The sequence below is a fragment of the Lutra lutra genome, chromosome 9, assembly GCF_902655055.1.
Source record: "Lutra lutra chromosome 9, mLutLut1.2, whole genome shotgun sequence".
NCBI lineage: Eukaryota > Metazoa > Chordata > Mammalia > Carnivora > Mustelidae > Lutra > Lutra lutra.
Window position 1 is genome coordinate 50,916,417 of NC_062286.1, and position 14,471 is coordinate 50,930,887.

Here is a 14,471-nt window from a genome sequence, read left to right on the forward strand (position 1 = left end):
TACCATGTTTTTGCCTTGTGGTTACCATGAAGCTTACATAAAACTTCTTATAGTTGTAACAATCTATTTTATATAATAACAAGTTTGATCACATACAAAATCACTATCATTTTGGCCCCCTGCACTTTTATGTTTTTAAATACCCCAATTCAACAATGGATAGATCTTCTAGGTGAGAAAATGTTGGACTTGAATTATAATTTAGACCAAATGGACTTAACAGACATATATAGAATATTTCATCCAACAGCTCCTCAACACACATTCTTATCAAGCACACACAGAACATTTTGCAGGACAGGACATATGATAGGTCACAAAACAAGTCTTAGCAGATTTAAGAGGACTGAAATCATGCCAAGTACATTTTCCAACCACTATAATATGAAACTAGTAACTAATACCAGCAGGAAAACAAGAAATCTTAAAAATACGTGGAAATTAGACAATATAGTCCTGAACAACCAATATGTTAAAGAAAAAAATCAAAAGAGAAAGCAAAAAAATATTTTGAAACAAATGAAAATGGAAACACAACATACAAAAATCAATGGGATGAAGCAAAAGCAGTTCAAAGAGGGAGGTTTATGGTGATGAATGCCTATATTAAGAAAAAAGAAAGGTCTTGAGGCACCTGGTTAACTCAGTTAGTTAAGCATCTGACTCTTGATTTCAGTTCAGTTCATGATCTCAGGGTCGTGAGATTGAGCCCCATTAATTGACCTTAAGATTCTCTTTCCCCCTTTCCCTCTGCCCCTCCCTCCTGCTCATGCACACTCTCTCTCTCCTGAAAAGAAAAGGAAAGGAAGAGGAAAAGAAGGGAGGAAGAAAGGAAAGGAAAGGAAAGGAAAGGAAAGGAAAAGAGAAAGGTCTCAAATACCCTTACACCTCAAGGAAAAAACTTAGCAGAAGGAAGGTAGTAACAAAGATCAGAGAAGAAATGAATGAAATAAAGTTCAGAAAAACAACAGAAAAGATAATGAAACTAAGAACTGTTTTTTTTTTCAAAAAGATAAAGAAAATTGTAAATCTTTAACCAGACTAAGAAAAAAAGAAAAGTCACAAATGAATAAAATAAAAAATGAAAGAGAAGACATTACAGGTGATACCACAGAAACACACAGAATCATGAAACTACTAGGAACAATTATATGCCAACAAATTGGAGCACCTAGGGGGAAAAAAAGGATATATTCTTAGAAACATACAACTTCCCAAGACTGAATCATGAAGAAATAGGAAACATGAACACACAAATAATGAATAAGATTGAATCAGTAATCAAAAACCTCCAAACAAACAAACAAAAAAGTACAGGACCAGAAGGTTTTATTGGTGAATTCTACCAAACATTTAAAGAAGAAATAACACCAATCCTTCTGAAACTCATCCAAAAATTGGAGAGGAAGGAACACTTCCAAATTCATTTTATGAGGTGAGCATTACCCTGACCCAAAACTAGGTAAGGACATTGCTAGGAAACTACAAACCACTATCCCTGAATACAGACATAAAAACCCCAATAAAATATTAGCAAATTAAATTCAACAGTACATTTACAGAATCCTACACGATGATCAGTTTGGATTTATCCCTGGGAGGCAAGGACAGTTCAACATAAGCAAGTAAAAAAATGTGATATAAAACATTAATAGAATGAAAGACAAACATCAAGAAAGGCATTTGACAAAACACAACATTCACTCATGATAAAAAACTATCAACAAATTGGGTACCTCAACATAATAAACGTCATATATGACAAACCCTCAGCTTATATCAACCTCAGTGGTGCCTGGTAAAAGCATTCCCTTTAATGTCAAGAACAAGATAAAAGTGACCATTCTCACCATTCTTATTAACATAGTCCTAGCTAGAGCAACCAGCAAAGAAAAAGAAATAAAAGGCATCCAAATCAGAGAAGTAGTAAGACTGTATATTTTTATAAATGATATAATCTTATATATGGAAAATCTTAAATATTTCACCAATGATTAGTGTTTCTATACACTAACAATAAGATATCTGAAAAAAAAATAAACAACAACCCAGATTTACACTAGTATCAAAAACAATAAAATACCTAGGAACAAAGTTAAACATCAATGACGTGAAAGATCTGTACCTTGAAAACTGCAAGACTTTGATAAAAGAAACTGAGGCACACAGAAAAAAAATGGAAAGATGCCCTATGTTCGTGCACAAGAATATTGTTAAAATGTCCACACTACCCAAAGCCTTTGATAGAGTCAATGCAATTCCCCCATCAACACTCGCTAACATTTTTCACACAAAGAGAAAAAAAATTCTTAAATTTATATGAAGCCCATTCTCTTACACCATATACAAAGATAAACTCAAAATGGATAAAAGACCTTAACATGAGGCAGGAATCTATCAAAATCCTAGAGAAGAACATAGGCAGTAACCTCTTCGATGTCAGCCACAGCAACTTCTTTGAAGATATGTCTCCAACGGCAAAGGAAACAAAAGTGAAAATGAACTTTTGGGACATCATTAAGATAAAAAGCTTCTGCACACCAAAGGAAACAGTCAACAAAGCAAAGAGGCAACCCATGGAATGGGAGAAGATATTTGCAAATGACACTAAAGACAAAGGGCTGATATCCAAGATCTATAAAGAACTCCTCAAACTCCACACACACAAAATAGATAATCACATCAAAAAATGGGCAGAAGACATGAACAGACACTTCTCCAAAGGAGACATACAAATGGCTGACAGACACATGAAAAAATGTTCATCATCATTAGTCATCAGGGAGATTCAAATCAAAACCACATTGAGCTTCTACCTTACACCAGTTAGAATGGCCAAAATTAACAAGACAGTAAACAACAAGTGTTGGAGAGGATGTGGAGAAAGGGGAACCCTCTTACTCTGTTGGTGGGAATGCAAGTTGGTGCAACCACTTTGGAAAACAGTGTGGAGATTCCTCAAAAAATTAAAAAAAAAAATCAGAGCTACCCTAAAACCCTGCAATTGCACTGCTGGGCATTTACCCCAAAGATACAGATGTAGTGAAAAGAAGGGCCATCTGTACCCCAATGTCCATAGCAGCAATGACCACAGTCACCAAACTATGGAAAGAACCAAGATGCCCTTAAATGGACGAATGGATAAAGAAGATATGGTACATATATACAATGGATTATTATGCCTCCATCAGAAAGGATGAATCCTAACTTTTGTATCAACATGGACGGGACTGGAGGAGATATGCTCAGTGAAATAAGTCAAGCAGAGTCAATTATCATATGGTTTCACTTACTTGTGGAGCATAAGGAATAACACGGAAGACATTAGGAGATGGAGAGAAGTGAGCTGGGGGAAATTGGAGGGGGAGACAAACCATAAGACACTGTGGACTCCGAGAAACAAACTGAGGGTTTGGGAGGGGAGGGGAGTGGGGGGGGGTGGAGTGAGCCTGGTGGTGGGTATTATAGAGGGCACATATTGCATGGAGCACTAGGCGTGGTGCATAAATAATGAATTTTGGAACACTGAAAAAAATTAAATTAAATTTAAAAAAATATTTGTATGGGGCCATAAAAGACCCCAAACAGCCAAAGAAATTTTGAATAAGAACAAAACTGGAGGCATCACACTTCAAGATTTTAAACTACACTACAAAGTTACAGTAATCAAAACAGTATGGTACTAGCATCAAAACAGAAACACAGACAAATGAACCGAATAGATAGCACAGAAATATTTCCCTGCACATACAGTCAAGTAATATTTGACAAGGGATCCAAGAATACTCAATGAGGAAAAGTCCTGAAAAAAACTGAATAACCATGTGCAGAAAAATGAAACTGGACCCGTATCTTATACCACTCACAAAAGTTAACTTGAAATGGGGTTAAGAGTTAAACATAAAACCTGAAAACTAGTACTAGAGAAAAACATATGGGAAAAACTCCTTGACATTTATCTTGGCAATGACTTTTTTAATGTGACACCAAGTGCACAAGCAACAAAAACAAAACTCAGTAAGTGGGACTGTGTCAACAAAAAATCTTCTGTATATCAAAAGAGATAATCAACAAAATAAAAAGGCAACTTACAGAATGGAAGAAAATATTTGCAAACCATGTATCTGATATGGAATTAATATCCAAAATATATAAAGAACTCACACAAACTCGATAACAAAGAAACAAACAAGTCGACACCCCCAAAATGAATAACCCAATTAAACAATGGGCTGGAGATATGAAGAGACATTTTTCCAAAGATGACCTATGGATGGCCAACAGACACGAAAAGGCGCTCAACATCACTGATTATCAGAGAAATGCAAGTCAAAACTATGAGAGATCACCTCACACTTGTCAGACTGGCTAAAGCCAACAACAGAAGAAACAAGAGATGTTGCCGAGGATGTTGAGAAAGGGGAAACCTCTTGCACTGTTGGTAAGAATGCAAACTAGTGCAGCCACTGTGGAAAGCCATATGGAGGTTCCTCAAAAAGTGAAAAATAGAACTGCCCTACCATTTAGCAATTGTATTACTGGGTATTTATCCCCCAAAATATAAAAACAATAATTCAAAGGGATACATGCACCCTGATGTATATAGTAGCATTATCTACAATAGCAAATTATGAAAACAGCCTAAGTGTCCATCAATTGATGAATGGATAAAGAATATGTGGTGTATATATACATATTATAGAGTATTACTCAGCATAAAAAGAATGAAATCTTGACATTTGCAATAACATGGATGGAGCTAGAGAGTATTATACTTATGTTAGTCAGAGACAGATACCATATGATCTCACTCATGTGGAATTTCAGAAACAAAACAAATAAGCAAAGGGTGGGGGGATGTGAGAGAGGCAAACCAAGAAGCAGACTTTTAACTATAGAGAACAAACTGACGGTTGCCAGCAGGGAGGTGGTTGGAGGCAATGGGTTGGGTACGTTAGGGAAATTGGTAAGTGCACCTGTTATGATGAGCACCAGGTATTGTACGGAGGTGCTGAATCACTATTTTGTACACCTGATACTGATACCGCACTGTATGTTAACTAACTGGAATTCAAATAAAAATTTAAAAAATGAAATTGGGCAGAGGAATTGAACAGACATTTTTCCAAAGAAGGCACACAAATGGCCAACAGATACATGAAAAGGTGCTCAACATCACTATCCATCAGGAAAACAGAACCCTCTAGCTCCATGAAAACCATGAGCTATTCCCTGACACCTGTTAGAATGGCCATTATCAAAAAGAAAAGCGAAAGGGGCACCTGGGTGGCTCAGTCGGTTAAGCATGCCTTCAGCTCAGGTCATGATCCCAGGGTCCTGGGACTGAGTGCCACATAGGGCTCCCTGCTCTGTGGGGAGACTCCTTCTCCCTCTCCCTCCACCCTTCCCCACAGCTCATGCTCTCTCTCAAATAAATAAATAACATCTTAAAAGAAAAAAGCCAAGAGATAAATGTTGGTGAGGATACAGAGTGAAGGTAACCCTTGTGCACTACTGGTTGGTGGGAATGTAACTGATACAGCCACTACGGAAAACAGTATGGAGATTCTTCAAAAACTTAAAAACAGAATTGCCATGTGAGCCAGCAATCTCATTTGTGGGTATATATTCAAATGAAATGAAAACAGGGTATTGAAGAGAGATCTACACTCCTATGTCATTAATTCATAACAGCCAAGGTCTGGAAACAACCCAAGTGTCCATCAATATATGAAGGGATAAAGATGTGCTATTTATATGTATCTATATATTATATATATATATATATATATATATATATATATATATATATATTTATTATATATAGTATTATATTATTCAGTCATTAAAAAGAAGGAAATCCTGCACTTGCAACAACACAGATGGACCTTAAGGGCACTATGCTAAGTGAAAAAGTCAGAGAAAGACAGAAACTGTATGATATATATGTGGAATCCAGAACAGCCAAACTCATGGAAACAGAGAGTAGAAGAGTAGAAAGGTAGTGATCAGGAACTGGAGGGTGAGAGAAATGGGGAGTTGTGGTCAAAGGATATGAACTTCCAACTAGAAGATGAAGATGTTCTGGAGATCTATATGCACAGCATTGTAATGATAGCTAACAATAATACCATACACTTGAAAGTTGTTAAAAGAGAAAACCTTAAATGTTTTCACCGCAAAAAGTAAAGGCAATTATGTGACAGGGCAGAGGTATTAGCTAATATATAGTGGTAATTGTTTTGCAATATATGTGCATCAAATCAACACACTACAAACCTTAGTAAACTTACACAATATTTTATGTAAATTATGTGTCAAAAAAGCTAGAAAAAATAAATCCTTTTTTCAAGAAAGAAAAAAGAAAGGAAAGGTAAAAGAAGGAAGGAAGGAAGGAGGGAGGAAGGATGGAGGGAGGAGGGAACAGGAAACAAGAGTTCTTGGGAGAAATGGTTGATGGGGGCAGCGGAGGGGCTAGTGCAGGGTACAACAGCCAACATGAAAGTGTTCTCAATGGATTAATTTGAGTAGTATTGCTTAAAATCCAAAGAATAAAATAAATGCCCTGGAATCCATACTGATGTACATTAATAAAGGAATAAATAGAGAAGGAACAATAGCTCTTGCTTATAGAAAAATTCCACTTAATAGGAATGAAAGAAATATAAAAACTCCATTAGAATACCAGAGTAGGGGCGCCTGGGTGGCTCAGTGGGTTAAAGCCTCTGCCTTCGGCTCAGGTCATGATCCCAGGGTCCTGGGATTGAGCCCCGCATCGGGCTCTCTGCTCAGCGGGGAGCCTGCTTCCTCCTCTCTCTCTCTCTCTCTCTCTGCCTACTTGCGATCTCTGTCTGTCAAATAAATAAATAAAATCTTTTAAAAAAAAAAAGAATACCAGAGTAATAATTGCTACAGGCAAGATCCAGTGATGGATGCTAAAATTAGTGATCAAAGTTTAAGCAGAAACAGGATGTTTACACAGTCTCCCAGTTTCTCCCTCAAATACCTAGTATTTACAAAGGAAAAACAGTAACTGCACAGTGGAGAATCTTGGTAGACACCACTGCAGCCAAGTGATCAAGGTTAACATCACCAGTAATGCATATCAACTTAATGTGCTGCTCCCTAATGAGATGCACTGAAAGTGCTGTGAATAATGTTAAGACTGATGAATCACAGGCCTGTACTCCTGAAATAATACATTATATGTTAATAATTAAAAAATAAATCTTAAAAAAAAAGAAAAAGCATAATCTCAATATACTCCTCAAACATCAGGTAAAACTAAGTAAAAACTTTCTCCAAAATAAGTAATCACTTCTCTTCAGTGTCAATGTCATAAAAACAAGGACAGCCACAGATTGGAGGAAAGAAAGTAGACATGACAACTGTAACACAAGGTGGAATCTTGGTGGGATCTTGGATTGGATCTGAAGCAAAAAATGTTCGATTGTGGAAAAAATGAGGTGAAATCCAAATCCAAATCAGTTTATATTTTAGTTATAATTTTATATGAAGGATAGTTTCTTAGTTTTGGTTAAATATTTTATGGTTATGATGTTATGGCAAGATGTTAACATAGAGGAATCTTTGGTAAAGAATATATTGGCAACCTCTAAGATATTCCCCAATGATCTCTGAGTCCTGGTATTTACACCCTTGTGTAACCCCGAATCCTTGAGGAAATAGTGATTCATTTCTACTGAAGAGAAAGTGGCAGAAGTGGTGAGATTCACATAGAAAGTTAGGTTGCAAAGACTATGACGTTTGTGTTGGGTAACCTTCCTTGTTCTCTCTCATGTTCACTCTGAGGAACATCTGGCTGTCTTATTTGTGCTGCCGTATGGAAGGAAGGGAATGATGTCTCTGGCCAATAGCCATGTGAACAAGCCTGGAAGCATATCCTCTCAATCAAGCCTTGATATGGGACTACAACTGCAGGCAAAACCTTGTTTGCAACCTTGTACGAGACCCTGGGCCCAAAGCACCCAGCTAAGCCTCACCCAGATCTCTGACTCATAGAAACCCGTATTAATATTGTTTTAAGCTGCTACATTTTAGAGTAATATGTTACACAGCAATACATAATACAAGAAATCTTCCTATTTTTGTAACACCTCTGTAAACTTAATCTCAAAATTAAGAAGTTTTAAAACAATACACACATCCTTACACATTTTATTCATATATATACACACATATGTATACAGATTAGTGTATGTGTGTGTGTGTGTATGTGTGTAGTTTGAATCACTGTTGTTTTTTCTTAAGATTTTATTTATTTGAGAGAGAGCACAAGAGGGTGGAGGGTCAGAGAAAGAAGCAGACTCCCTGCTGAGGGGGAAGGCCAATGTGGGGCTCCATCCTGGGACTCCAGGGTCAAGACCAAAGCTGAAGGGAGATGCTTAACCAACTAAGCCACCCAGGTACCCTTTGAATTACTATGGACTCTAGAGTCAGACAAACCTAGATTCAAATGCCACCTCTTAACACTCAATAATAGCCAAGCACTCATATTGGGCCAAACATTAAATTTCTCAGTATTAAGATTTTAAAATCCTGATGTTTATATTAAGTATAAAATGATATCCACATCTACTATAACAGATGGCATTTAGTATGTTCTAGACAAATGGCATTATTATTAGTTTATATTTATAGTCACCTATTATTTTCTTCTCATTCGAGGAATTCAACTCGAATTCAGTATTATAATACTGAAAGCAGAGACTGACCCTGTTTTTCAGGCCCAATCCAATCTAAATCACTAAGTTTTAGAGCTATCAGGGGCCTTCCAGCAGCTTTTCAAGCCTTTCCTCCCACCATTATCCACATATGAGTACCAAAGATATTAAATGACTTGTCCAGGAGAATAGCTGATAGAGGAGCTGAAAGCAGCGTTCAAGATTTGGGGAGACACTACCATGCAATGAATGACCTCTTGCTTTAAACAGACTGCACTAGAATGCCTATTCTGTTGCTTACAAACAGCAGTATGTGTGGGGGCACCTGGATGGCTCAGTTGGTTGAGCATCTGACTCTTGGTTTTGGCTCAGGTCATGATCTCAGGGTGTGAGATTAAGCCCTTGTCATGCTCCACACTCAGCAGGGAGCCTGCTTGAGATTTTCTCTCCCTCTCCCACCCTCAAAAAAAATAAATAAATAAATCTTAAAAAAAAAAAAAGGCCAAAAAAAACCCCCCAAACCCAGCATTACATGAGACCATACTGTCTGCTGACAAAGTAGCAATATCAGTGTCTTGGTTTCCCAGAGAATAAAAAACCTACCTCATAGGGTTATCATGAGCATTAAAGGAAATAACATACAGAAGTCCCTCACTGCCGTGACCACCACACGTGGATGCTGAATAAACCTTTTTTTCCCTTCCTTCTTTACGAGCCCAGGCTCTTCACTACGATATGCTGCCTTCTCAACTATCAGGTAGACTGTGAAACACGCAGGGTAATTCTGTTTAGCTGTATTTTAAAGGATTCAAAATGTAAAAGTGAATTAATGATAGTCTTAAAATTAGTCTGAATAGTATAAACCTAATGCATTTAGTCCTGACCTAAAGGACTAAAGGTTTCCTTTCCTATAATACACTGTAAAGAGGGGTATCACATCAAAGAGAAAATTGTACTGACATGTGTTACCGGTGATGTCAGCCTTGACAACTTGACTAAAGTGATGTCTGCCAGGATTCTCTGCTGGAAAGTTACTTTTCATTATAAATACTAAATATTTGAGGAGAATCATGAAATGGAAACCGAGAAGGGAGAGAGAGAGAACATGCACAAGCAAGCAAGAGAGTGAGCACATGCACATATCCCAAAGCCTGGTGTTCAGCGTATTTCCAATACAATAAACAATTAGTAAATTGCACGATGGGATGATCAAAGACTCTTCCCAAAGTAATGCGATGTTTTGAAATACTCAATGCCAAGTCTTGTCAAAAGCCCTCTGAAATTATAAATACATTACTTTCAGACATTCTCTTTTACCTAGGCATTTATGTCTTGAAAGACTTCTAGAAGAATAGTCAGATACAACCTCCCCAAAGAAAAACTGTACTGCCTTTCCCCCAAGAACTTACATTTGCTTAAGTATTTAAAACCCTCTATCACAAATTCCGCCAGCTTGCTTATCATCGCATTGAGACTCACCGATCTGCAGATACCGGAGTCCCTTCCGGACTGGAATATCCTTCCAAATCTGAAATGTTCACTTGTGTTTGCCTTGAGGTTACTATCTGGCTATTCTGAAAAAGTATGGTTTTCAAGTCCTGGGAAATAGTATCACTATCTGGAAGAGGAGACTGTACAACTTGGAAGTCCGGTGAAGATTTAGGTCCTAGAAAACCTAAAGATTGTTGATTCTGTGCTACAGGTTCACCGGTCAATAATTTGGAGGTTGGTTCCAATGATCTTGAAGATATAGTTTGTAGGTCAGAGTTAAACTCACTATTCATCCTTGTTTTAGAAGCAGGATCCAATGAGTGAAATCTTTTATCTAAGGTTCCACTATCCAACTTGGAAGGAGTCTTGGGATACAGAGTTATACGAACACAAGAAAGTGCTTTTCTATTAGAGGGTGGAGTAGATGCAGATGTTACTAATGTACACTGATTTGGGGCTGACTGGGACACCACATTATCGAACTTGGCTTCAACATTTATCATATTGGAAATGTATGATCTAAACTTATGCTGGTTATTCTTTTCTACTATATAATCCTGACCTTGAGGAAGAGGGGAATGGTATTTTCCCATGTGATCTATATCTGGGATTTTGCTTTGTTCAAAGAGCTGACGTTGTTCAAGAAAAATGGAAGAAGGAATGTCTGAAGCTATATAATCCTGACTTTGAGGAAAGGGACAGTGGTTTTCTCTCATTTGATTATCTAAATGTGGGGTTTTGCTTTGTTCAAAGAGTTCTCGTTTTTCAAGAAAAATGCGACAAGGAAGGTTTGGAGCTAGGTAATCCTGATGTTGAGGAGGGGGAGAATGTTTTCTCACATGGTGATCTGCATGTGAGGCTTTGCTTGGTTCAAAGAGCTCTCGTTGTTCAAGAATAATGTGCGAAGCAATATCTGGAGTTATAGTTACATTCTTCTCTTTTACTCCTAGTGTGGAACTTGGTCTGCTCATTCTAATGAAGGTATGGTTATCAGAAAAATGAACTTCCTTGACATCGCTACCCTTTTCACTGGTACTGGGCTCAGAATCACTGCCTTTAAAATCTGATCTTTCTAAGAGTTTTTCTTCTTGCTGAGAATGTTCAACAGATAGTTTTTGGCTTTGCCTACCACTTTCTGCTAAGATAGTCACAGCTTTATCTGGTGAATGACTAACAATTTTAAATGACGAAGGGGAAGAGGTTCTCTGTTCTAGATCTTTGGGAGGATTTTGCTCTTCAGTGAAATGAGAATTAAATACCCCCACAGATGCTCCAGTACACTGGCTACCTTCAGTAACACCAACCTTAAAAACAGAGGAATCTGAAAAGCATTTAGAATGTCGGTGAGATGAAAAAGTGATGGAAGTAGTAAACTTTTTCAAGGGTTCTGGGGGCAGCATTTGTGATGAAGAATGACAATCCATTTCTTCAGATGGCACAAAAGCAGGTTCTACTAATTCTGACAGCCAAGGGTCTATCTTTTCATGGAATGGCATTCGAAGACCCTGGCTAGTTCTGAAGTCATCAGCTGTAAAGTTTTGAAATGGGGAATGACTTCGTAACTGCAAGGAATTCCAAACTTTGAAATGGGGGTTACTCTGGTCTAGTGATTTGGAAAGGTCGATGTGTCTGGTTCTCCATGATGATGGACTCCGTTGTCCTCTGATCACTTCTGAGGGGTCAGCAGATCTGAAAACACAAGGGTGACTATCCAATTGTGGTTGTTCAGCAGTTAGAGTCCTGAAACATCCTTTTTCATGGCTCTCAATAATAATGTGACTACATACAGCTTCTGGCTTGCATCCTATTCCCCGTGGACTCCGTACACCCTAGAAGATATAAACAAGTTCTTACTTGTAGTCCGAATACTTATATAAACCAGTTACATAATCCAGGCTAAGATTTAACCACGAAGGTCCTGTTGATCTATTACAATAGAACAGGTAGGAACAGAACAAAAAGGACAGTTAACTATAGGATAAAATGGCTCATGATAACTAAGACCACATAGGTTTTGTTTTTTTTCCCCACCAACGGTACATTTATTTTTTTTTTAATTTTTTTCATTTTTTTAAAATTTATTTTCAGTGTAACAGAATTCATTGTTTATGCACCACACCCAGTGCTCCATGCAATTCATGCCTTCCATAATACCCACCACCAGGCTCACCCAACCCCCCACCCTCCTCCCCTCCAAAACCCTCGGATTGATTCTAAGAGTCCACAGTCTCTGATGGTTCATGTCCCTCTCTGATTTCCCCCAACTCCCTTCTCCTCTCATTCTCCCCATGTCCTCCATGTTATTCCTAATGCTCCATAAGCAAGAGAAACCATATGATAATTGAATCTCTCTGCTTAACTTATATCACTTAGCATAATCTCTTCCAGTCCCGTCCATGTTCTTAAAAAAAGTTGGGTATTCATCCTTTCTGATGGAGGCATAATACTCCATAGTATATATGGGTCATATCTTCTTTATCCATTCATCCATTGAAGGGCATCTTGGTTCTTTCCAAAGTTTGGCGACTGTGTCCATTTCTGCTATGAACATTGGGGTACAGATGGCCCTTCTTCTCACTACATCTGTATTTTTCGGGTAAATACCCAACAGTGCAATTGCAGGGTCATAGGGAAGCTCCACACTATTTTCCAAAGTGACTGCACCAACTTGCATTCCCACCAACAGTGTAAGAAGGTTCCCCTTTCTCCACATCCTCTACAATACACCTTGTTTCCTGTCTTGCTAATTTTGGCCATTCTAACTGGTGTAAGGTGGTATCTCAATGTGGTTTTTTTTGTTGTTGTTGTTAGAGAGAGAGAGAGAGAGAGAGAGCATGAGCACAGGCAGACAGAGTGCTAGGCAGAGGCAGAGGGAGAAGCAGGCTCCCCGCCGAGCAAGGAGCCCGATGTGGGACTCGATCCCAGGACGCTGGGATCATGACCTGAGCCAAAGGGAGCCACTTAACCAACTGAGCCACCCAGGCGTCCCTCAATGTGGTTTTGATTTAAATCTCCCTGATGGCTAGTGATGATGAACATTTTTTCTTGTGTCTGTTAGCCATTTCCATGTCTTCTTTGGAGAAGTGTCTGTACATGTAAGACCACATTGTTAATTTCTTCTAAAAATATTTCACTAGGGGCGCCTGGGTGGCTCAGTGGGTTAAGCCTCTGCCCTCGGCTCCGGTCATGATCTCAAGCCCTACATTGGGCTCTCTGCTCAGCAGGGAGCCTGCTTCCCCCTCTCCCTCTGTCTGCCTCTCACTTACTTGTGATCTCTCTCTGTGTCAAATAAATAAATAAAATCTTAAAAAAATGTTTTTTAAAATGTTTCACTAAACTAACAAAAGTAAAGACTACTTTGGTCCCTCAGTATTCTCAGCTATTTGCTTTTAGTAACAGAGGTCCCTTACCCCAACTTTTGCTGGTCACATGGCCACAAAACTGGAGACCTTTCCAGGTTCCTTTACCTAGGTATGACCGTTATGACTAGGTTTAGGCCAATGGTATATGAGCAAAAGCAGTAAGTATAAATTCTGCTTCCTGTCCTTAGAAAATCAAATTCTTGACCTCCATGTTCCCCTACTACCACCATCACTACCATCACCATTACTCTTGCTGGCTGAAAATGGTAATATCTAGAACAATATTAGAAGCCATGTGTGCAAATGGCTTAGCTGCCAAGTGTGCTTGAGTCTTTGGATACCTTTAAGGAACAGAGCTCCTCTTCCTATCCTAGACTACTATAAAAAAGGAAAATAGGGGCACCTGGGTGGCTCAGTGGGTTAAAGCCTCTGCCTTCAGCTCAGGTCATAATCCCAGGGTCCTGGGATCGAGCCCCACATCGGGCTCTCTGCTCAGCGGGGAGCCTGCTTCCTCCTCTCTCTCTCTGCCTGCCTCTCAGCCTACTTGTGATCTCTGTCTGTCAAATAAATAAATAAATAAATAAATAAAGGAAAATAAAATTCTACCCTATGTGAGCCATTGCATTTGGGGGTCCCTTTGTTACAGAAGCTTGGCCTATACCCTAATATTATACCAATAAGAATAAGGAAATGAGGGGTGCCTGGGTGGCTCAGTTGGTTAAGCAACTGCCTTTGGCTCAGACCCCATGATCCTGGGGTCTCAGGATCAAGTCCCGTACAGGGCTCCCAGCTCCATGGGGAGTCTGCTTCTCCCTCTGACCTTCTCCCCTTCCATGCTCTCTCTCGTTGTCTCTCTCTCAAATAAATAAAATCTTTAAAAAAAAAAAATCTTTAAAATCTTTAAAAAAAAAGGAAAGGACTATTCCTAAAAATA

At 38.6% G+C, this 14,471-nt stretch overlaps 1 protein-coding gene across 1 annotated transcript in view; it reads right to left on the reverse strand.

Moving 5' to 3' along the window:
• Window positions 1–14,471, reverse strand: part of ALMS1 (ALMS1 centrosome and basal body associated protein) — a 213,802-nt gene that overhangs the window by 96,413 nt on the left and 102,918 nt on the right. The window contains exon 11 of the mRNA XM_047744572.1: window positions 10,164–12,004. Within this exon, the coding sequence (XP_047600528.1) occupies window positions 10,164–12,004 (1,841 nt within the window). The remainder of the gene's footprint in view (window positions 1–10,163; window positions 12,005–14,471) is intronic.